The 23,119-nt window shown below is 40.0% G+C and overlaps 1 protein-coding gene across 12 annotated transcripts in view; it reads right to left on the minus strand.

Annotated features, from left to right (window-relative positions):
- TAPT1 (transmembrane anterior posterior transformation 1) overlaps positions 1-23,119 on the minus strand; it is an 83,535-nt gene that overhangs the window by 57,519 nt on the left and 2,897 nt on the right. For 7 of the 12 annotated variants that reach the window (XM_061583901.1, XM_061583902.1, XM_061583890.1 and 4 more), the window contains exon 2: positions 4,443-4,573. In XM_061583901.1, the coding sequence (XP_061439885.1) occupies positions 4,443-4,573 (131 nt within the window). Of the gene's footprint in view, positions 1-4,442; positions 4,574-6,759; positions 6,890-8,004; positions 8,160-12,947; positions 13,184-23,119 lie in introns of those variants that run through there. The other 5 variants (XM_061583892.1, XM_061583891.1, XM_061583898.1 and 2 more) reach the window with 4 other exon arrangements.

Raw genomic sequence — 23,119 nt, forward strand, 5'->3', positions numbered from 1 at the left:
AAAATACGAAGCTGCCTAACAGAGTCAGACCGTTGGGTCTACCTAGCTCAGTATTGTCTACCCCAACTGCCAAGGGCTCACCAGCACTTCAGCCAGCACACTTTCTCAGCTGTTCTTGGAGATATAAGGGATAGGACCTGTGACCTTCTTCATGCACAGCATGCATTGAACAGGCATCTGATAATATCTTTGCTCCCCTTGCTTATCTCTCAAACTGCAGTTGATCTTAGTGGTCCTGGAAGAAAGATTTGCCTGGATCTTGCCAATTGTGTTTAACTCCACTAAGCAAGTCTCCCTAGGAAGGGCACTGCATAAGTGAGACACTCTGAAGGCATTCTGAAAAAAGCCTCTGAAATTAATAACATATTGGGACAGTCATATGGTTGCCAGGTTCTGTATAAGACTGAGGTCCTCAACATCAAATCAACTTTGCCAGCTCAGGGCAGCAGCATGGTCAGTACACCAACAGAACAGGGTCAATGCACTCAATGGTAAGAACCCTGGTAATCATTCCAACAAACTGCAACCCCACATTTGTTACACAAAGGTAACAAAATCCTTCTTTATCTGCTATAGTGAATAAGCTTAAAATAGTTAATTAGCCACATACAAATATGGTAACAGCATAGAATTTCAGTTTGAATGGAATATAAATCAAGCAGAGAAAATGCCTTTACTTCGGATTTAATGATTGAATACTTGAGTTTGATGATATAAATTTGAATTCAATATATCACATATTCAATATGTGATCAGTTGTCTGAGTATTTTCAAGTGTAAGCAACCTCAAACATCCAGGAAAAAATGTATTCTGACCTTTTCTTTCCTCCTGATAGGATGATCCCTTCTCAGGGATCCTCACCCTATAATTTCTGAATATACTGTATATTTAATTGTTTATACGATTTGGTCGTCTATATTTGGTCTTTCTGCTACAGTCATTTCCACTTCCTTTTGACAATATTTTCTTTCAGTAAAATGGTATTTGTTTTGAGTTTAAAAGGAATCTTCTGGAAGAGATGTTCTCATCCATTTCCATTTTATTAACAGATAATGGCCAACACAAATTTGAAAGGAGTTTGGCTCCCCATCATCATGCCTAAGAGCTTTTCTAATTAGTTGCTTTCATGGAAATTGATGTTTTCTTTTCTTTTTTAAATAAAAAGTTCCTATTTCAAGCTTTCAAATTCTGGCAAGTATTTCCCTCCACTCTACAGACATCTGCATTGCAGTTAGCCCCTTACTTTCCAATTAATTTCTCAATATCAGTTCTTTCAGCACTATTCAGTCCTATTTTTGAGTTGTCAGAGTCAATACAAAAAAAGGAATAAATATAGTGCTTCATCCATGAGAGTAGGCATATCCTTTTGCTATGGCATTCCAGTTTTATCTTACAAAATTTAAGCTGCACCTGTTACCCTGTGAGCACCATACAAAGTATTTTCTATTCCTTCCCTACTCCATTTCCTCTGAAAGTTATGAACACCTGCACTTGAAAATGTCTAGCAAAAAGCATCTACTTAAAGAGAAGAACAAATTAGATTACTATCAAGCTTTGCTTATTGCTAGGATGCACATTTATTTGGAAGTCTCATCAAATACCACCAAACAAACCTGGAAAAGTTCAGGATGTATGAATAACTTTGCACGAGCACAAAAATGAAGCTAGGCTCAACATTCCACCCCTTATCCTTAGAAGAAAACTAATGCTTGCGCAGCCAAACAACAAAATATGAGCATAATGGATTCCCAGAATTTCTAAATTCTGATGGTACTTCCTCATGTTTACTCCCATAAATTTCCATGGTAGGCAGTTCGCATTTTTATATTTGTTAAAAACAGAAGGTTCATGAACACAACGATCAAGTCAATGATGTGCCAAATTTTGTTATAAGCAAACAGAATCTTGCAGAGCAAAGATTAACATGTGGCGGGGTAATATCCAACAGTGAGAGAACATCAATTATCAGCCCCTCTTTTTCACTTTCTACTTCAACAACAATGGTGTGAACCATTTTATACATAATTCAGTTCAGGTTAGACAATGGCAATAAAACAAAATGGAGCCAGATGAAGTTCACCAAGCCCTCAGGATAGAGAAGGATATAAAAGTTAGTTCATCAGGAAAAATCAGTTGCAATACTAGTAAGACATTTTTTATTGTATTCGTACAACAAATCCTTTCTCACAGCCTGAAAACTTCCTGATACAATTTGTACAGACAAACGTCCTATCAGATAAAGACAGGTATCTCGTGCAAGTACAGGTATATGCAGAAGTGCACACTTGATGAAAAGAGAACTGATGCACACTGAATGTTGAACACATCTCATTCTATAAAAGAGTTATGCACTCTCTTGGATCATAACTGCACTATGCTGAATCTGTTGGACATTGTTGAAAAGAGGTGGATGGTGTTCTGCGACCATTTAAGGACCTTATGTATTTACCAGAAGTGACAATCTCTTGCGCTTACACAATATGCAAGGTAAGAAATGTGCAAATGCAAGAGGTTTTTACTGATTTGCTGTACTTCATGTAAGTGTGATCATCTGTGTCATAGTGCATCATAAATAACAAACCCAGTTCACAATTTACTTCCATCTATCAGTCAAAAATATATACTGTTACTTTAATGTGGTTTCAGTGGTTATTAATGAAATATTTATTTACTTCATTTTTAGCTCTCTAAGAACCTAAGTGCAAAAGCGCACTTCTCACTTGTGAATGCCAGCTGTGTCCAACACTGGGGGCAGAGCATAGCCATCAAGCTTAGTAGCCACTGATGGCCTTATTGCCCATGTATTTGTCTAACCCTCTTTTAAAGCCATCCAAAGTAGTGGCCATCACTCCCGCCTACATCACTGTGGGAGTGAATTCCATAGTTTTAACTATGCACTCTGTGAAGAAGTATTCTTTTGTCTTTTCTGAATCTTCCAACATTCAGCTTCATTGGATGTCCACGAGTTTTAAACTTATGAGAGTGGGAGAAGAAATTCTCTGTCCACTTTCTCCATGCCATGCATAATTTTATACACTGCTGTCATGTCTCCACCTACTTGTCTTTTCTCTTAACAAAAAGCCCAAAGGCTGCCCTTTTTAAAACCTTTTCAATATCCCTTCTGAGGGGAGGTGACCAGAGATAAACAAGTCTGGCTGCACCATACATTTGTAAATGGCAGTTTTATTTTTCAATTCCTTTCCTAGTGATCCCTACCATGGAATTCACTGTTTTCACAGCAACCACACATTGGATCAACATCTTCATCGAGCTATCCACTATGACCCCAAGGTCTTGCTCCTAGCCAGTCACCACCAGTTCAGACAGCATGAGTGTGTATGTGAAATTACAATATTTAGCCCAATGTGCATCACTTTACATTTGCTTACATTAAAACATGTTCACCATTTTACTATCCATTCACTAAGTTTGGGATATATCCTTTCAGAGCTATTCACAATCTTTTCTTGTTTTAAACCACCCTGAACAATTCGGTATCATCAGCAAACGTGGCTACCTAACTCTACGTAAACATGAGCCCCTAACTCTAAATCATTTATGAAGAAATTAAAAAGCACAGGTTCCAATAACAATGCTTGGGGAATTCCACTTTCTACATTTCTCCATCGGGAGATCTGCTCATTTATTCCTGTTCTCTCCTACCTGTTTCTTAACCAGTTACGGAGGACCTGCTTATGGAGGACCAATCCTCTTATCCCAGAACTGCTAAGCTTACGCAGGAGCCAAAGGTGAGGTTCTTTGTCAAAAGCTTTTTGAACCTCTAAGTACACAATGTCAACTGGATCACTTTTAATATGATTTATGGGGGGGGGTTATGTTAACTGCCTATTTAAGATGAAAGATGCAGGATATAAATTGACTTATATATAAATAGGTTTTTAACTGTTCTTGCTAAGCGTCTTTTAGAATAGAAAGGATGTTTGCTAACACGAACATAAGTTTCCATGGACCTACGTTTTCACATAAGTCAGTTACAGAGGACAATTTTAAGGGATTCCCAGTAATGTGTAGCCTAGTCTTAAACAAGATCCACACACAAGGGCTGGCTTTTTGTAGCACTTCCCACCGCCAGAGACAAGCCACTTGTCAAACTGAACGACTGCTTTTCTCTTTGGCAGTGGAACTGCTGCAGAGAACACAAGCAAAGTTCTGGCTGCACATCCTGTTCTCTTCAGCTCATGCACCACCTCTTTGGATCTGAGCCTACACATTCAATTATGGTATCACCATATGTAAGACAAAGTGATGTTGCTGGTCTCCAAGACAAACCCTCTAACTGTGTAAATTAGAAAAAAACAAATCCAATTATGTTTGTAATGAAAAACTTATTCAAAAATGTATGTGTAGAGATTTGTTATTTCTTTATAAAATCAGACTTTGTGTTTATTAACCCAAGCAGAATGCGGACAAAGTAGTTTACCTTTTCTAGTTCTCTTGGTATTCGCATGCATGTGTACACTCGCTCTCTCCTTTCTGTGTACTTTGCTTCATTATGTTCAAGGAAGTAGCCCCTTGTTAGTTCTGCATTGATGAACCTCAACAGTGAAAGATCTGCATTGGAAGAGAAAAGCAGAAAGCACTTCAGTAAATTGTCAATTTTCTAGGCTCTAATTGTTTTTTAACTTTAAAACATTTCTTGTCCCTCAGGGTAGATGAGTTTAAATTAAGACATTTTAAATCAACATGAGCATGACAACACTAATTTAAATTCCCATTAGTATGCCATATATTTCCTATGACTACCTAGTGTAAGGCTTTATACAGAAGGTCATAGATCTTGTCAATATTGCTGCTTTCTATTTCACTTTCTTCCTTTTTTTCCTCATACCGTGTCCCAATCCTACTCAAAACCCAGGAACGGTGTAGCAAACAATTAAAACTTTTGCGCACTGCAGCCATGCAGTTGGAGGCAACTAGAGATAAGAACTTTCCAGAAATGATCAGCTTCCAACTATGGCTTTTTGGTCAGGTGCAAAACAGTTTGCTGCCTCGGATATAACAACAGATTATGGTTTGCCTAAATCAGGAAGTCAGGGAGGGAATTGGCACATGAGAAGAGAGGAAAAGGGGAGCGCACCAACCTGAAGATGGCTAAGCCAAGGTTTATAATTACCTTACAGTTCACATAGGAAGCTGCCTTATACTGAGTCAGACCATTGGTCCATCTAGCTCAGTACTGTCTACACTAACTGGCAGTGGCTCTCCAGGATTTCAGACAGGAGTCTCTCCCAGTCCTACTCATGAGATACCAGGGATTGAACCCAAGACTTTCTGCATGTAGGACAGATGCTCTACCACTGAGCTATGGCCCTTCCCCAAATGTAATACCAAACCACGGTTTAGCTGACCTCAATTAGATAGAATATCAGCAATTTGATGTTAAGAGATGGTAAAGTGTAGCTTTAACATTCTTGTATATAGATTTCCCTTTAATCAATTTTAAAAAGAGAGAAACTTGCAGTTTTAAAGTTTAACACTTTCCAGCCACCTGCCCCAATCATTATGGTTATTATGAACAAATTCTAAAGTGATTTTAGCTTTATTTTTGCACACAGATGACCCAACCTGTAATCTCTCCTGACCATGGGTGCTCCAGTGTGTAAAGAAAGCTCTTTCAACAAGATTGGCTTTCAGTGGAAAAAAATCATCCATGTATGTATTTCTTGAGGTGTTGAGGAAGTAAATACCCCAAATATTCATGTGAACAAATTCAGAGTTCCAGATCCAAGTATATTTCCCTCATCATTCAGCATAAAACAGTGGCCTAACATAGATTTCACAGGTGGCTGAAATGTGGAATTCATTGCTCAGACTCTTAACCACTACACCTAACACTCTATTAAGAGAAGCACAATAAATGAGTGACATTTTAGCTTTCTCCAAAATTTTATTCATGAAAAAAGAAAGTGTACCTAATGTGATAGATCCCAAACCCTTCCCCTCACAGGCCACTTAAAATTACTGAGGACCTTGGGGACCCACTTAAATTATTGTTCTGCCTCCTGTAGCAATTGTGATATGCTATGCTAACTGCTGTGTGGTTTTTAATTGTATTTTTACAGACATTCTGCGAAACACCAGAATGAAGCTTGCAGACCACTGGTGGTCTGCAGACCACAGTTTGGAAACTCTTGCAATAGATCAGCTCAGATTTAGTTATTTGCATCTAGTCATCAGACTCATCACAAAAGTATAACAGTATAAAAGTAACATTATGATGATGAAGTACTGCCTTCAAGTCGATTCCGACCTATGGCGACCCTATGAATAGGGTTTTCATGGTATGTGGTATTCAGAGGGGGTTTGCCACTGCCTTCCTCTGAGGCTGAGAGGCAATGACTTGCCCAAGGTCATGCAGTGAGCTTCATGGCTGTGAGGGGATTTGAACCCTGGTCTCCCAGGTCACAGTCCAACACCTTAACCACTACACCACACTAGCTGTCAAAAGTAACATATGGTGACATTAACAGAAGTTAACTTTGACGCAATTAAAAGCTATAAAAATATGTTCTTGCTCAGCTACCATAATTTGTCTTCTTATCAAGTAATATTTTGAGTAATACAGTAGGTTTACTGCATCCCTGACATACTATTACAAAAACAGCAGTGTATCATGTCACTGCTTCATTCTCTCCCTTGCCCCCTCCTTCTGTGCCCAGCTGGCTCCAACATTTTTTTAAGGCATGCTCACTTGCTGGCACAAATCTAGCAGCACTTCTTGTTATTTCTCCACTCACCCCTTCATAGGGCCCTGTTCCAGCTCCAGGGAATTGAAGACTGCCCTTTTAGGTATCTGTTACTTGATATCTTCCCATTACAAGTTACTACCTGATGAGGCTTTGTGGGCTAGTATTCCAACTTCCTAGATCCTAGGACTGTAGTTGGCGTTTAACCCTGGAATGTGATGTTAACAAAAACAGAAGTTGTTTTCACCATAATAGCCAAATTGACATTCTCAGCATGGGAAGATGGGGCAAAGCTATAACATGCTGACACATATTTATTGTGTCATAGTTACATCCTGCGTTTTCTTCAATGAATAGTTCTAAGGTGGTCTCCTTCAGATTCAGTGCAAAGTTCCTTTGGCAGCCACCACTGTCCAAATAAGCCTTTTGGGTATCACAGATTCCCCAAACAAGGAGGAAAAAAGGTATAGCAGCATTTGTGGCGGTTGTCCCACCATGAGTGGGTCCTACCACACATGCATGGGGCGACAGGTTTCCACTATACCGGTACAAATGTGGGCTTCAGAACTGGGCTCTATACTGCATATGACCAGAGAGTCAACCAACTAGGATCCTAGAGCATCTTCAAAGACTGTTGACTTGACAAAGACTGACAGACAAGATACCAGATACCAGATCTTTGCAGATGATACTGCCACTTCTTACAGTGTCCAGAGTAATCAGTGGTTGACTGAGCACCATCTAAATTACAGGATTAAACAGTTAAACTATACATCAAGAGTTTAGCCCACACAGACCACCCTATTATGCATGCCATCTCTCAACAGAAGGAAACATACTGCACATCCTGATACTGGTTCTGAACACATCTTAGCGTCAGGAGTACTGGGGCTTGAAACAGGGAACTTGCCCTCAACATGCAACTATGACATTGCTCCATCTTGGCCACAAGAGCTCCGATATACCAGAATTGCTATGTTGATAGGTCCTGTCGCCCAAGGCAGGCAACTGGTCCATGTGAATATAAATGCTACCAGAAATGAAGTATAATAATGTTTATCTTTTCAATAATAATTTAAAAACTGTATCCAGTACATTTATCTTTGTATCTCATTTTGTAGAAACTATAGTTTTGATATTTTGCAATATAAAATAATTCCAGGGCAGCCTGCAACCCTGTGACTATAGGTTCCCTAGCCTACTCCGAAAACCTGTCTTCCTTGTTATGAACAACTTGAAGGTTCTTCTCATTCTTCCACTTGTCTGGCTGTAAGGGTCAGCTTTTTGGGTACTTGCCATGCATCAGCAGGTATTCCACTGCCATCCCTGGAGACTCTCAGGCCTGCTTCTTCTTCTCTTCTCTGTCACTCTGTGAGTGGGTGAGCAGACAGAAGAATGGTAGCCTCTGTTGTCCTTGCTCTTTCCCCTCTGGGCAGCCATGCTGATTAGATCTACAGAAAAAGGCCCAGTGAACGGACAGTGGTGAGTATGACGTAGGCCAACTGAGGGCACGGCCCACCTTATCCTCACAAATCTGGAGACAATAATGATGTCACTCCTTGCTTTCTTCCATCCACTTTCCACTATTTGCCTATGCGTGCATCCTCTTTCTCATCCCTCTCTTTTGATGGAATCCTCGGCTAACAATCTCAGCTTGGCCTTCCATTGCTTGTTGTCTGCTCCAAAGGCACCCTGACCATTCATTTTTGCTCACCTGGACTATACCTCTGCCTTTCTATCACATATTTTTGGCTCCTGTGCCTTGTCCACTTCATGCCACTGAACTGGGTTTCAATTCTGGGCTCCTCTGGAGCAGAATATAAATTTAATTAATAAATAAAAATAATCCTGTGAACACTCATACCTGAAACCATGGGTAGGAGCTGCCTATAACTGACAATATTTATTTAGCTTCAAAAGCAGCTCATTTTTTTAAAAAAAAGTTTGCACTGTTGTGCTACAATTTCATTGTAAAGTTTCATTTGGAGACCGTCTCTCTAGTATTGTCACTATGCCGACTCTAATAATCTTCCTAGGCAGCAATTCAGGGGCTATCTCCACACAAAGTAAAAACTGTGGCAGCTAGAAGCAGGGCATTCATGTTTATTTGCCCCGAGGCTATGGGATGATCTCTCCTCTGAGGAGCATTATTTGCCCTATATGTTTCCCAGAGGAAACACATCTCTTTCAGCTTGCTTTCGGCTTGACTAGTCTTTTGGGGATTTTGGACTGTTTTTTCAAGTTTGTTGTTTTTAATCCGTTAGGTTTTATATGCTGTTGAACCTTGAAAAAGTAACTAGTAATTGTAATAAATACAGTAGAAGTACCTAAATCCTGAAGCCTTGCACAAGCTGTACTAGTACACTCGCTTTTATGTTATTAAAAATGTAAACCACCAACTAGTAATTGCACTAACCCTTTATCTTGAGTTGTCAGGCTCAAATCAAATTAGACAGTGTTTGCCTTATTCCAGCTAAGCAGCTGTTGGCTTAGTCCATTCTAGACTATCTATTGCCCAAAAATTGAATTTCTGCTGTATGAGCCAAGAGCCATGAACAGGAAACAGACCCCATCATGTTATCTGCCCGGTAAATAAGACTGTTGCAATTCTCAGCCTAAGATTTTTTTCCAACAAGATTTAAGAGACTAACCTTTATAACCAAAGCACCTTAACTTCAATTGTGAAATTACTAATCCAAGTCTAAGCCAGGCAACCACATACATGAAAAAAATGGAAAAATAATTTCTATGTTTTCACCTTCTCTGCTAAGATTTTTGTTAACTCTACAGTGTCCAAAGAAATCAGTGGTTGGCTGAACAAACCTGCTGTTTGTCAAGTAGGGAACTATCCAAAGTCTACAAATATTAAAAAGACCAGGCTCAGACTTTGGTTAAATAACGTTTGTACTCTGGAACCTTTGCCAAGTACAAAGAGCTTCAAATATTTGCATATGTATATAAATTGCAGCTTTTACTGACAAAAAAATACCCATATGATGCAATAAAAATATTAGCTGCACAAGAGCATTCTTGACTCAGTGGAGTATTTGACAGTGCCTGCATAAATACAATGAACTAAACCAGTTTGGAGGTTGTGAATGAGCCACGAATGACCTCTCTTTTCCCTCTCCTCCAAATGGGCTTAATTATTTCTTGTTTTAATCAAACCTTACATTACATCTGAACCAACAAACTGCTATCCCTCCAGGTCAAGATTGCAAAAAGGATCAAACCATGGTTTGCAATCTTGGCTCTGAAAGTGTTGCTCAAACTAAAATTTGCTGGTTCAGAAAGAACAGAAGATAAAGGTTTGATTAAAACAAAAAGTCATTAATTAAGCTCCAAAAAGGAAGCCTGGTTTTGATCCCAGACTGCATGATAAAACAATGGCAATCAATTTTCAAACAATTTATTTAACAAACCAAAAGAGCCAGGTAACCAGCTAAACTTCTTTACTCTAAATCTCAGTCCAAGGGGCGGATTTTTCCCTACTAGCAGACATATTTGAATGCCTTTCAATTAAGGCAGATTTTTCCTATGGTCTCTCAGGGTCAGACTAAAATTTGGGTGGGACTGGAGGCAATGGATCAATGAATGACTCTTTTATGGGCAATCCCTTTCCTCCCATTCCCTTAGAGAACATAGCAAACCACTTCCTCCATTGCTCCCTAATGGTTTGGCACAAATAACACAAGAATTTATTTATTTATTTAAAACATTTCTATCCCGCCCTTCTACCCTGTAATAGGGCACTCAGGGCGGCTTACAAAAATAAAATCAAACATGTACATAATAAAATTGTAAACAGTAAAATCACAAAAACATTAAAATAAATTAAAATACATAAAATTACGCGCACACACACACACACACACACACACACACATATATACATATATATAGGGATTGGTACTAAAGAGACTACAAAGGTAAAATTTAACGTAGAAGGCATGAAATTAGTGTCAGGCTCTAACTTCAGTCCCTCCCAAAGGCTCTCCAGAACAAGATCGTTTACAGAAGTCTCCGGAAAACCAACAGGGAGGGAGCAGAGCGAACTTCTTCGGGTAGTGTATTCCAAAGCTTGGGGGCCACAGCTGAAAAAGCTCTCTCCCACATGCCTGTCAATCTAAAATCTTCCACTCTAGGCATGTAGAGGAGACCAGAGGCAGATGATCTTAAATCCCAGGCAGGTACATATGGGCGTAAGCGGTCCCTCAGGTGCATTGGTCCAAGGCCATTTAGGGCTTTAAAGGTCAGAACCAGCACTTTGAATTGGGCCCGGAAACAAATTGGGAGCCAGTGGAGTCGATAAAGCACAGGGGTAGAAACTAGCACCCTTCTTTCTCCAGTTATCCCTCTACCTTTTCATCTGTCATTTTAAGTGCCTGACAAGTATGCTTTGAGTGCTATAATGCACAAAGTCGGTCTGCACCGCTTATGGGATTTCTTTGATCTATTTATCCTTTATTGGAACAACAACTAATGGACAAGTTTAGATGTACTTCTATTAACTGGTTGGAGATTCACCAAATTAGCTCCCTTTTACAGGAGCCCACTGTTAAGAGAGCAGCTACTAAGCCCCTAACAGCTTGCAAACATCTTATTGCCACCTCTGTGGGGCAAAATAGTGGCCTGATATCTGTAATCTACTCTGTTCTTTGGGGGACTACTTTTTCTTCCTTTTTTGGCTTTAAGACCCTTTGGGAGAGAGATTTTGAAGAGGAATTGGATCCTGGTCTTTGGAATAAGCTTTGGACCACTAATCCCTTCCATTCCTTTTCATTTGTGAGAATTCACAACTCCAGTGTTGCTCACCTGCATCCAAAGGTTGGACAATGCCATGTGCTGCCATGTGTTGGCAGAGCTGCAATGCGAAGGCAACTTACTGGCAGGTCTGGTGGACTTATCCAGGGGTGCATCTTTTTTGGGAGCAGGTGATGAAAGAAATTGGGGGTAATGTTGGGGAAAACATTATGCTGGACCCAAAACAGGAGTAATGTAATTATTGTGTGGAAAGAGCAAGTAATTTATTTAATGGTTGCAGACCAACTGGTCATTTCACAGGGCTGGAAAGATTCCTCATCTGTTACTATGGACAGGTTATATTCAAAGGTGCTGTTTAGTGACATTTCAGAGAAGCTAATAGCACAGTGGGGAGGAGAGCCTGGCTGGGAGTCCAGAGTCTGTGAGTTCAAATCCCCGTTCATGTCTCCTGGGTGTCAAGGGCAAACTAAAGATCACCCCCATAGTGAGTGGTTCAGGGGTTACGTGACCTACCACCTGTGCAGCTGTGGGCAAGCTGCATAATCCCAAGGAACCCAGTAGCTTGTGCAGCTGTGGCAAGTTGAGCAGGCCCTAGCCAGCTAGGGAGGACGAGCCTCAGACAGAAGCAATGGTAAACCCCCTTACCATGAAAACCCTATTCACAGGGTAGCCATAGGGATCGACTTAAAGGCAGTTCATTTCCATTTCAACCCATAATTTAAAGACTCTTAGAGGCCAGGCAAACCCAAAGAATTTTGTTGCAATTTGGTGGAAGTTTATTTTGCACACGAGCAAACAACAAGCTAACACGTGAGGTGGCTGTCATTTGATAATGGTGATTCACAAAGTTGTGCAAGGCCCATCTACTTGAAGACTGAAGTGCGATTTAAAGATCTTACCACCTTTTCAAAAAATAAGAACCTAAGAAGAGGTCTTAGATCAGACAAAGCCCTTTTTAGTCCCAGCATCCTGTTTCCTACAGTTGGGAAGCAGTATATCTCAGGGAAGCCCATTAGCTGTACATAAGGACAATAGTCTTCTGCTGTTCCCCAACAATTGGTATTCAGAGGCATAGTGCCTCCAATCCTGGAAGCAGCATATAGCCATCACGACTAGTTGCCTCATCCTCCATGAATTTATCTGAGTCCCATGGCTTTCACTACATCTCCTGATGGCAAATTCCATAGTTGTGTGCTGTGTGAAGTAGTGTTTTCTTTTCGTCTGTCCGGAATCTCTAAAATTTAGGTTCATTGGATGACCTCAGGTTCTAGTATTATAAGAAAAACTTCTCTCTATCTACTTTCTCCATACCATACACAATTTTATAAACCTCTATCCTGCCTGCCCCCCAGTCCCCACAACATATCTAGGATTAAGTCCAGAGTTACATCATCCCTGGTAGGTTCCATGATCAACTGTTCTAGGATGTAGTGATTTATGGTATCTAGAAATGTTACCTCTTGACTGGAACTTACATGTATTCAGTTTATGCCCTCCGTGGTGCAGAGTGGTAAGCAGCGGTAACGCAGCCGAAGCTCTGCTCACGGCTGGAGTTCGATTCCAACAGGAGGAGGAAGTCGAATCTCCGGTAAAAGGGGTCAAGGTCCACTCAGCCTTGGCAACATAAAGAGATGAATCCTTGAGTGTGTTCAAAATAACAATTTTATGTGCTGGCTTCTTTGCAGGCAGACATATAGGAAAAGTATTCCAACAGCGGTTCCTGTTGTTTGTTCACTCTCTGGTTCCCTTTTCCTGACATTTTTTCCCCTATCATGTACACAATAGTTGTTTCAATGCTTCTGGTCCTCTAATTATTTTGCTCCTGTTTTCATGGGACTGTCTCCCAACTGAACAAGGACAACAGCAGCTGTGGTGGGGATAAATGCCCAGTTTATGCCACATGTATTTTTAGTTGTCAGGCACCCAGGAAAACAGGTGTCTGGGGCTTTTCCAGCCATTTTAATGGGAAGTATATTAAAGTGGCAGAGCCTTTAGATTTACTGCTTTTATAACCACAAGCATAATCAGAATAGAGTATGTACTTCATAAGTTAAAAATGTATTAATAAAGTTACTTTTCCTATCAGAACTCAGTATCACATTTCTACAGCTGAAGATCACAGGGCCTATCCGCATGCTGCTATTTTTAGGAATACACCAAAGATTTAAGCAGACACTTAAAACTGTATTGTGTGAAAACTGCAAAAAGATGTTTGAAAATACATTATATAGGCACCCTCATCAGAGAGCACATCTGGCTGCAGCTTCCTTTTGAGGGTATACTTGGTGGCAAACCCAGGTTTGATGTGTAAAAACAGTTCTTAGTTTTTCCACAAGTAATCTCTTCTTGCAAAGCCAAGAATTCAACTTCTCTTACCTTATTTTATTATTCTGAATTAAATATCCTCATTACTAAAAGCATGTTTTATTTTCAAACTTTTAGACAACCAAAAATGAATATAGCTGCAAACTGATAGCAAGGAAAGAAAGTTAATCAGGATTGGAGCATTGCAAACAATGAAGTCTTATGTCAGCAGCACAGGCAGCATAGTAACGTCTCTTTAAATTACACTAAGGCTGACATCCTAACTCCATTTACCTGGGAGTAAGCTCCACCAAATTCAATAAGACTCACTTCTGAGTAGAATGCTTAGATTGCATGGTTAGGCTGTAATCCTACGTACGCTTAACAAGGCATAAACCCCAATGAACACTTGGAAGTAATTATACTTTCAATTGACTGTGGATCTCTACCTTGCAAGAGTCATGAGAGAATTATTTGAACCATTAATATCTCAAATAACTCAAAAGTAGAAAATTTACCCACCTGCAGAATTGCAAAATGGTTTCTGCAACTTATTCAAAACTGTGCAAATAACTAAAATAAGAACATAAGAACATAAGAAGAGCCTGCTGGATCAGGCCAGTGGCCCATCTAGTCCAGCATCCTGTTCTCACAGTGGCCAACCAGGTGCCTGGGGGAAGCCCGCAAGCAGGACCCGAGTGCAAGAACACTCTCCCCTCCTGAGGCTTCCGGCAACTGGTTTTCAGAAGCATGCTGCCTCTGACTAGGGTGGCACAGCACAGCCATCACGGCTAGTAGCCATTGATTTGGCTAGTAGCCAAATGTTTGGCATGTTCCAAACGGTGTTTGTTTAATTATATTTTTATCCCACCCATCTTACAAGATGGGTAGTATACATGAACACAGAATAATATTAAATCTTAGATATGAGATTCTATAATACAGGTCAAGAGATCATCAGTCTAAAATTCATTGTATTCAGTGCTCAGACGGGAGCAAAATGTATTCTACTACTCAGATATGTGATGAATTCACTAAATATAATGAATCTCTATATAATACATCTAAATCAGTAAAATGGCAAATCTTGGATTACGTGATTTCATATTCCAGGTGGTTGAAGGGGATGATGTGTCTGACCTGAATGACAGAATAACAGCAGAAGCAATATTTGTGGTCATAAAAAAATTAAAAAGGAACACATCCTGGGGTCCAGATAGCTTCATTGCTCAGTTTTTTAAACACTATACACTTTAGTTCCATACTTAATCTGTACTTTTTAACGATATTATGGATGGCGCTCCTCTAACTGAATCATTGAGGCATTATAGAATAATAGTTATACCTAAGCCATTTAAGGACCCTTCCAAAGTTAAGAGTTATTGCTTTCTTTTGTTACTCAATGTAGATTGCAAGCTGTTCACAGAGGTTCTTGCTAACAGATTGAAACAAATAATCAGCAAGTATGTCCATCCTTCATCCCATGCCACCAAAGAGTGGACCCAATCAGGAAACTACTAAAAATAATACATTCTATAAAATAAATGGTTACCCCTCCACAGTCTTTGCACTAGATATTTATAAAGCCTGTGGCTGCATTGAAGGCCCATATTTGGTTGAAATAATTAGGAAGATGGGATTTGGCATTAAATTTGTTGGGATAATCTATGGAATATGTACAATAAAAATCAAGATGAACAATTCACATTCAAAACAAATCTGTGGCACAGGACAAAGCTACCCATTTGCTACCGGGCCAAGTTCAAGGTTCTAGTTTTGGTGTGCAAAGCCCTATACAGCTCGGGACCAGGATACCTGAAAGACCGTCTTACCCCTTATAAACCCAGCCGATCACTGCGCTCTGCAGGTGAGGGCCTCCTGCAGATACCATCTTATCAGGAAGTTTTTTCTGCACAATACAGGAAACAGACCTTTAGTGTGGCAGCACCTACCCTGTGGAAACCCCTCCCTTTGAATATTAGGCAGGCGCCATCTCTGCTATCTTTTCGGCACCTTTTGAAGACTTTCTTCTTTCAACAAGCCTTTTAGATTGAGACCTATCCCAGTCTGTGTCTGTGTTAGAATTGCTTAATATGTTTTTTAATAACGTTTTAACCCTTTTTTAAAGTTGTTTTTTTAAAATGTTTTTAACGCTGTTTTGTTTTAATGCATTTTAAGATCTGTTTTTATGATGTTTTAAAGTGTTTTTAGCACTTTGTTTGCTGCCCTGGGCTCCTGCTGGAAGGGCGGGATACAAATTAATTAATTAATTGATTGATTGATTGATTAATAAAGCAAGGATGCTTTTATCTGTACTCCTGTTTATCTTGGCATTAGAACCACTGGCAAGAAGGCTTAAGAAGAACCATTCAATTGTAAATTGTCTTTGATCAAGCCTAGATTATCCTCACTTTGTTGGAGAGATGACATTTTATTGGTTCATATATACATATTTAGGGTGTGTGTGGCAAAGAGCAATGTTTCTGGGAATTAGTGTTCAGAGAAATTAGACTAATCACAGAACAATCTTGACACACACACCCCAAATAGCATTGCTAAACATTTTTTTGGAACAAAATGCTGAAATAATAAAGAACCAGTAAACCACTTAGCCATGAAGCTCACTGGGTGACCTTGGGCCGGTCACTGCCTCTCAGTCTCACGAAAGCCCTATTCATAGGGTCGCCATAAGTCGGAATCCACTTGAAGGCAGTACATTTACATTTAAACCACTTGTTATTTGCAGCAAGGGCTACTATTGTCAGACACTGGAAGAACTGAAGACACTGGAATCTTGGTATCAAAAGGTCTAGCAAGTAGCACTGCTGGAAAAAACTTACAAACAAAATAAAAATATTAAACGGCAAAGTTAAATGAGATATTTTTCTTAGAACATGGTGAGACTTTATTGATTATACCAACAGAAATGAAAAGTGCACCTTCCCCAGAGTATGCACATTTATGGACTTTGTAGTGCAATAGATATTGTTTTTCCTTTCTTTAACTAAAGGTAAATGCAATAGACACGTGATCAAGAAATGTATTTATATCGATTTATTTTCTGTTTATGTATGCATTTCAATCAAACTTTTTTTTTTAAAAAAAAGGGATCATTATTTGCTTTTACTCCTCAGTAGATCTCTTTTATTTTGCTTGCCTATATGGCAAGAAAAAACTATGGCTACATTCAGTTGTTGCAACTGTTATCCTTGAACCATTGTTTCGATGTGCTTCATATCCTTTTACCTTTAACTAACTTGCTTAGTGGCATATCTTTTATTACAGGCTTCAATGAGCTCTGACACATCCACTGTCTCCACACATCCACTGTCAATTTAACAGAACAACTTCCCAATTTCATCAAACCAGAGTTTTCAAGTTCAGATGTAAAACTGCAGTTTGATCAAGCCGGTAAGTGCTTTATTTTTATTAAATAGAGTGCACAAGAGAAAGAGGAAGAAGGAACACACATCCGGTGTGCCACTGAGGAAGTCAGTAAAAAAACAGAAAGATGTGAAGCACATGTGCTGTTTATTTCAGTTACTGATTGCTTTACAGACAGTGAAGCTATTCTTAACTGGCTTCAAAATTATCTTAAATCAAGTTAATAAAAATTATTATTTTTACTGTCACAAAACACCTTGTGCAATTAATTTTTTTCAACAGCTGTTGATTCCATTGATCATGGTGTTCATCTGAGATGAGCATTGGGGATACTCTTTTTCAGTGGTTCCAGTCCAATCCCCAGGGTTGGTTTCAAAGAACAGTATTGGATGATTACCTCTTGGCCCTCTGGCAGCTGTCCTATGGGGTGCCACAGAATACCATCCTGACCCAAATTCTATCTAACATCTCCGTGAAGCCGTTGGGTGCTGTCATAAGGAGATCTGGGGAGAGGTGTCATCTGTATGATGATAATACCCAGCTCCATTTCTCTGTAGCTTCTGAATCAGAAGAGGCCATGCAAGCCCTGGACTGGTGCCTGGACTGGTGGTGGGTTGTAAGAGGGGCAACAAACTGACTCTGAATCCCAGCAAGATTCAGGTGCTGTGGGTGGGTGGTTCATGAGTCTAGATAATTGGTTATTTGCCTGCTTTAGATGGGACATACTTCCCTGAAGGAGCAGGTTTGTAGTCCAAGAGTGCTCCCGGATCCATCTCTGTTGCTAGAGGCCCAGCTGAACTCAATGGACTGTTAGTGTCTTTTACCAGCTCCAGCCATTTCTAAATCTGTATAGCCTGACCACTGTCATCCATGCACTGGTAACCTTCAGAATAGATTGCTATAATGTGCTCTAGGTGGGGTTGCCCTTCAGGTTGACCCAGAAGCTGCAGCTAGTGCAGAACATGGTGGCTCAACTGCTCACTGGGGTAGAATATTGCCATCATATTAAGCTGCTATTAAAAGAACTACAGGCTAGGTTCAGGTTGCTGGTACTGGTGTACAAAGACCTATACAGCTTGGGTTTAGGGTACCTAAAAGATGATCTCATCTCCCATATACCCAACCGATCACTGTGCTCTGAATGAGAGGGGATCTTAGAGATAATATTTTATCAGGAGGTCTGTTTCACACAACGTCAGAATCAGGCCTGGAGTATGATGGCAACTACTTTTTGGAACTCCCTCTTGTTACAGACAGGCACCATCTGTATTATATTTTTGGTGTCTGTTGAAGACTTTCTTCTTTCAACATGCCTTCTAAGCAGAATTGTTTTCCTAGTCAAGTGTCTGTATTAAATTTGAAATTGGTTTTGCATATCTAATTGTTTTATATACTGAATTACATATTGTTGAGATTGTATTGAGAAATAGCTTTGAGATGCTTCATAGGTAAAGATTCATAAATGAAATAATACATAATACTTTTCTAGAAATTACGTAATACCCAAATACCTAGCTACAATAGTATCAATGTGAATAACTTTTTAAAAAATCTCTTATACAAATATTAATAAAATAAATGTTCACAATACAATTCTATCCCCAACGGAACACCTAAGAAGGTAAGTGTTCCCTCCCCACCTGCAAAAGGAAAAACTGGGGGGACTTCCTCCACCTTACTACTCATTTTTTTGCAATGGGAAAAATAAAACATTGGCAGGAAGTTTAAAAAAGTATAAAGCATTTTTTCTTTTAAGAATACTTGTAAAGACAAAGTTTAAAATATTGGTTTGGCTAATCCCTAACTTGTTCAAAATGATTTTTAAAAACTATGTAATATCAAAACTATCTACAATATTAGGCAATTACAATTCCTGTATACAGTTCACATGTACAGCCCTCAAATCCTCTTGCCTGATTCAGATGCCTCCATCTTCTGAAGGATGTGAAAGAAACTGGTCTATCTTTGGAAATAGACAAAAAACTATCAAACACATTAACATAGAATATAGAAGCTTTTTTCGACCTTAAATTCTGTGTAGAAATCCATGGACATAAAAATGAAAGTTCAGAATGGGAGACTACTTATCTTTCACAAACTGATAAACTGATTCTGATTAGTTAAAGAAACTTAAAATGCAATGCCAAGAGTTTTATCTGGCTATTTCACAGTTAATATGACATTTACTGTATATGACAATGACACACTACTGAAGAGTTCTATGTTTTTATAAATCCATGTTCCTTAAAATAAGTCTTTTTAATAAATGAACACGTCGTGCTAAAATATAATTTAGAACAACATGAACAAGCCAGAACAAACCTTGAGCTCATACACTCCACCATCCCCTCTCCTCTTCCTGCATAGCTTGGAGGAAGATTTCAAAAGGTTAATCATAGTTTGTTGGTTCATTTGAGCCAACAAACTGGTTAACATTAACTATGGTTTGTTAGACATAAATCAACTAGAAACTAGTTGTCTTTTCTAGAGAGTTTGAAGCAGTTTGAAAGAGGAATCACTGCTTGTAGTGTGTCTACTCATTCTACTGTCACCTCTAATAAATGCAGGCGACTACAAATTTTGGTTGGCCAGGCAGCAGGCAGGCAGGCACTCCCCAGCAGACTCCACTCCCTTGTTGGCTTCATTAGCCAAGCGAAAAATTGCAGTTGCTGGGTTCCACCCCTCTCCATTTCCTGCCACAAGGATGCCCCTAGTCAACCTTTTCTATGGGAAAATCAGACAGGGAGTATGCTGGCTTAGACATTCCTGGGCAGTTTGGAGATGAGGCTACAAGGAAGTGCCCTGGTTGCCTTCCTTACAGGGAGGACAGCTGGGGCATTTGGCAATTTGGTTGCTCTGAGAGCACCTCTACCAACTAGTCCAACAACCTCCAGCCCTCTCCTTATACCCTGAGCTGGGGAAGTACACAGGGATTGCCTGGCAGTTAATGCAACAATCTCCAACCATTTCTGCAGCTTCAAAAGGCAGGTGGAAGCCTGAATGCTCATTAAACTGTAGAGATGTGAAAGCTCAGGAAAAAATGAAAAATAATTTTAAAATGTTTTTTCATGAATTTTTCTGGGTTCCCCCCCCTTGGCCTTCACATCTCTGTTAAACTCACCAGAGGACAGTGGCTCATTCACCATGGTGAGCAAAGATGTAGAAGCCTGGATAAACATGTGTTACAGGGTTTTGTCCTGTTTCCTTTTGACCTGGATAATCTAAGCCCAGAAATTAAAATCCCATTTTGATTATAATAGTCTTGATTATTTCCGTCTTCTTCCACATTGCAAAAACGAATATGCAACTTACTACTCAATATCCAACACTGTGTATATCATGTAATTATTGTTTGATTAAAACTAAGGCCATTATACTTTTCAACTTCAAAAATATAATCATTACAGTTTTGTGTTTTAAGTTACCCATAGTGAATTTTATATAAAAATGGTATGGTAAGTTGAAATCTGATAAGAAAATAAAAATTGCATATATTTCCATTTTCCTCTCCCAAATAAATGGAACATACAGATTTTTTTTGCCATTGCTTCAACATTTCCAGAAACTTCTATCTCTACTTCTACCTGCTGGGCAGGAATAAGATTGTTGTTAAGTTCTCTTGGGCCACTGGAGGCCAAAGATATGCCAGGGAAAAGAACCTTACCCCAGTATAGCTGTATCATTTGCCAACAGAATGTACTAAGAGAACTCTGTAAGTGCAAGATGTAAGCTGATCTAGGGAGAGGAGTTGAAATTCTATGGTTTCAGATCCAAGGAATTATGAAAAGAAGGAAGTTCACAGAAAGTAAGTCTGTTGTCTCCCCATCCCCCTTGCAGCCACCTGTGCTTCCTGTTTGGGGACCCTGTGGAACAGTGCTGCATGTGTGGGATCAACCAAAATCAGTGCCTGGCATGCTATGCAATGGAACTCCACTTGTATGAATTGCCTCTGACTATTTTTTCACACTCACACCACAGCCTCTTACAGCCCATCTCATGCTGTTCAGGAGGGTCCCCCAACCTTCTGGAAAGAATTTGGGGAAGGGCACAAGCAGAAGTTGCATAAGCGAGTGTTCCCTTCCATGAACTTCCTTCCATTCACAGTTCTTAAGATCTAAGCCTCTGCTTGCTCAGGAAGTAAACCCACCCCTTAGAGGGCCATAGCTCAGTAGCAGAGCAACTGCCTTGTATACAGAAAGGTCCTGTTCAACCCTGGCATCTCAAGGTAGGTTGGCGAGAGACTCCTGTCTGAAAACCCTGGAGAACCGCTGCCAGTTGATGTAGACAGTGCTGAGCTAGATGGACCAATGGTCTGACTTGGTACAAAGCAGCTTCCTGTGTTCCTATGACTACACAACATTGCACCTACAAAACACATTGTTATTCAAGAGGCTCACTGAAAAGACGCCCAAGACAACTGCCTCACTTCCCCACTCTTTGCCTCCATACCCTCAAGGGATGAAAGGATTCTGCAACTGATCATGAAAATGGAAATGAACGGCCTTCAAGCTGATCCTGACTTATGGCTACCCTATGAATAGGGTTCTCATGGTAAGCAGCATTCGGGGGGGGGTACCATTGCCTCCCTCTGAAGCTAGTCCTCCCCAGCAGGCTAGGGCCTGCTCAGCTTGCACAGCTGCACAAGCCAGCCCCTTCCTTGTCCACAACTGCCAGCTGGGGGGCAACTGGGCTCCTTGGGACTATGCAGCTTGCCCATGGCTGCACAGGTGGCAGGGCACGTAACCCCTGAGCCACTCACTGTGGGGGTGATCTTGAGCTGGCCCTTGACACCCAGGAGACACAAGGATCATACAACACTAATAAAAACACTGTTAAGCCCCAGCCGAGGAACACAATTCGCATGTATCAAGATGCAAGGTATGGGGGTCACATAGTTCTACTCCATGTCCATAGAACTAGGAGCACAAAAGTGATAGCTTTGTACCAATATCCCCAAATCCAAGAATACATGGAATAAAAATAAATATAGGGCAGATGAATAGGATTCTCTCAGAACCCTTAAAGGTACCTTACTTCAGGGCTCCAGACACAAACACTTACCAAAAACCTCAACTTTACTTCTGCAACTGAGGGCTGCAAGGACTAGATAACTTACATATGTAAGCAAGGGGAAAATGCTCATGAGAGACTGGGGAGACCTTTCTGGAAAATATGAGACCTGTACATCCTCAATCTTTCCCATCCAAGTTGCCACAAGAGCAGATGGGTATGTGAACCAAAAAAACCCATGATGATCTACTGCTGCATCCTCCTCAGCAATTATGGGGAACTGCATTAGTGTAACAACCCTCCTTATGCAACAGGTAGTATCAGGGCAAATATGTTTACACAGTGCAAAAAAAGGCATTGCTGTCTATTGATTGCTACCTTTGGCTAATTTGGGAAAATTATCATTATGCAACATAACGGTGGGCAGTGGTGTCATTGCCAGAGACACTGTAAGAATGCGTACTGGCCTTTAATTTTGGTTTCTAGAAATACTGTTGTGCTTCTGACATGGTAGTGATCCTAAACATTTCCAGTAGTAATATTATGGTGACGTTTACAGGCCATAGGATATCCCTGTCATTGTCTTTTGCTGTTTTACACATTTCTAAATTCAATCAATTTACCATTGAGATGGCTTAAGATATTAGTACAGTTTCATCCCTAAGAACAGGCACAATCATCAATACTGTGAATCATGTGACATAACACCCTGAGAATGCTACAGTGCAGAGGTTCCCAAACTGTGGAATTCTATGGAATTCAATTGTCATTCAATAAAATACAATATAGAATAAAAGAAGCAATAAAAATACAATTAAAAGCCATACAGCATTTAGCACCAAGCATTACAATTGCTATGGCAGGCAGAAAAATCATTAAATGGTCTGCTAAGACCTTCAGCAATTTTCAAGTGGTCCATGGGAAAGTAAGTTTGGGAATCACTGCTATA

Source organism: Rhineura floridana, chromosome 9, assembly GCF_030035675.1.
Source record: "Rhineura floridana isolate rRhiFlo1 chromosome 9, rRhiFlo1.hap2, whole genome shotgun sequence".
NCBI classification, from domain to species: domain Eukaryota; kingdom Metazoa; phylum Chordata; class Lepidosauria; order Squamata; family Rhineuridae; genus Rhineura; species Rhineura floridana.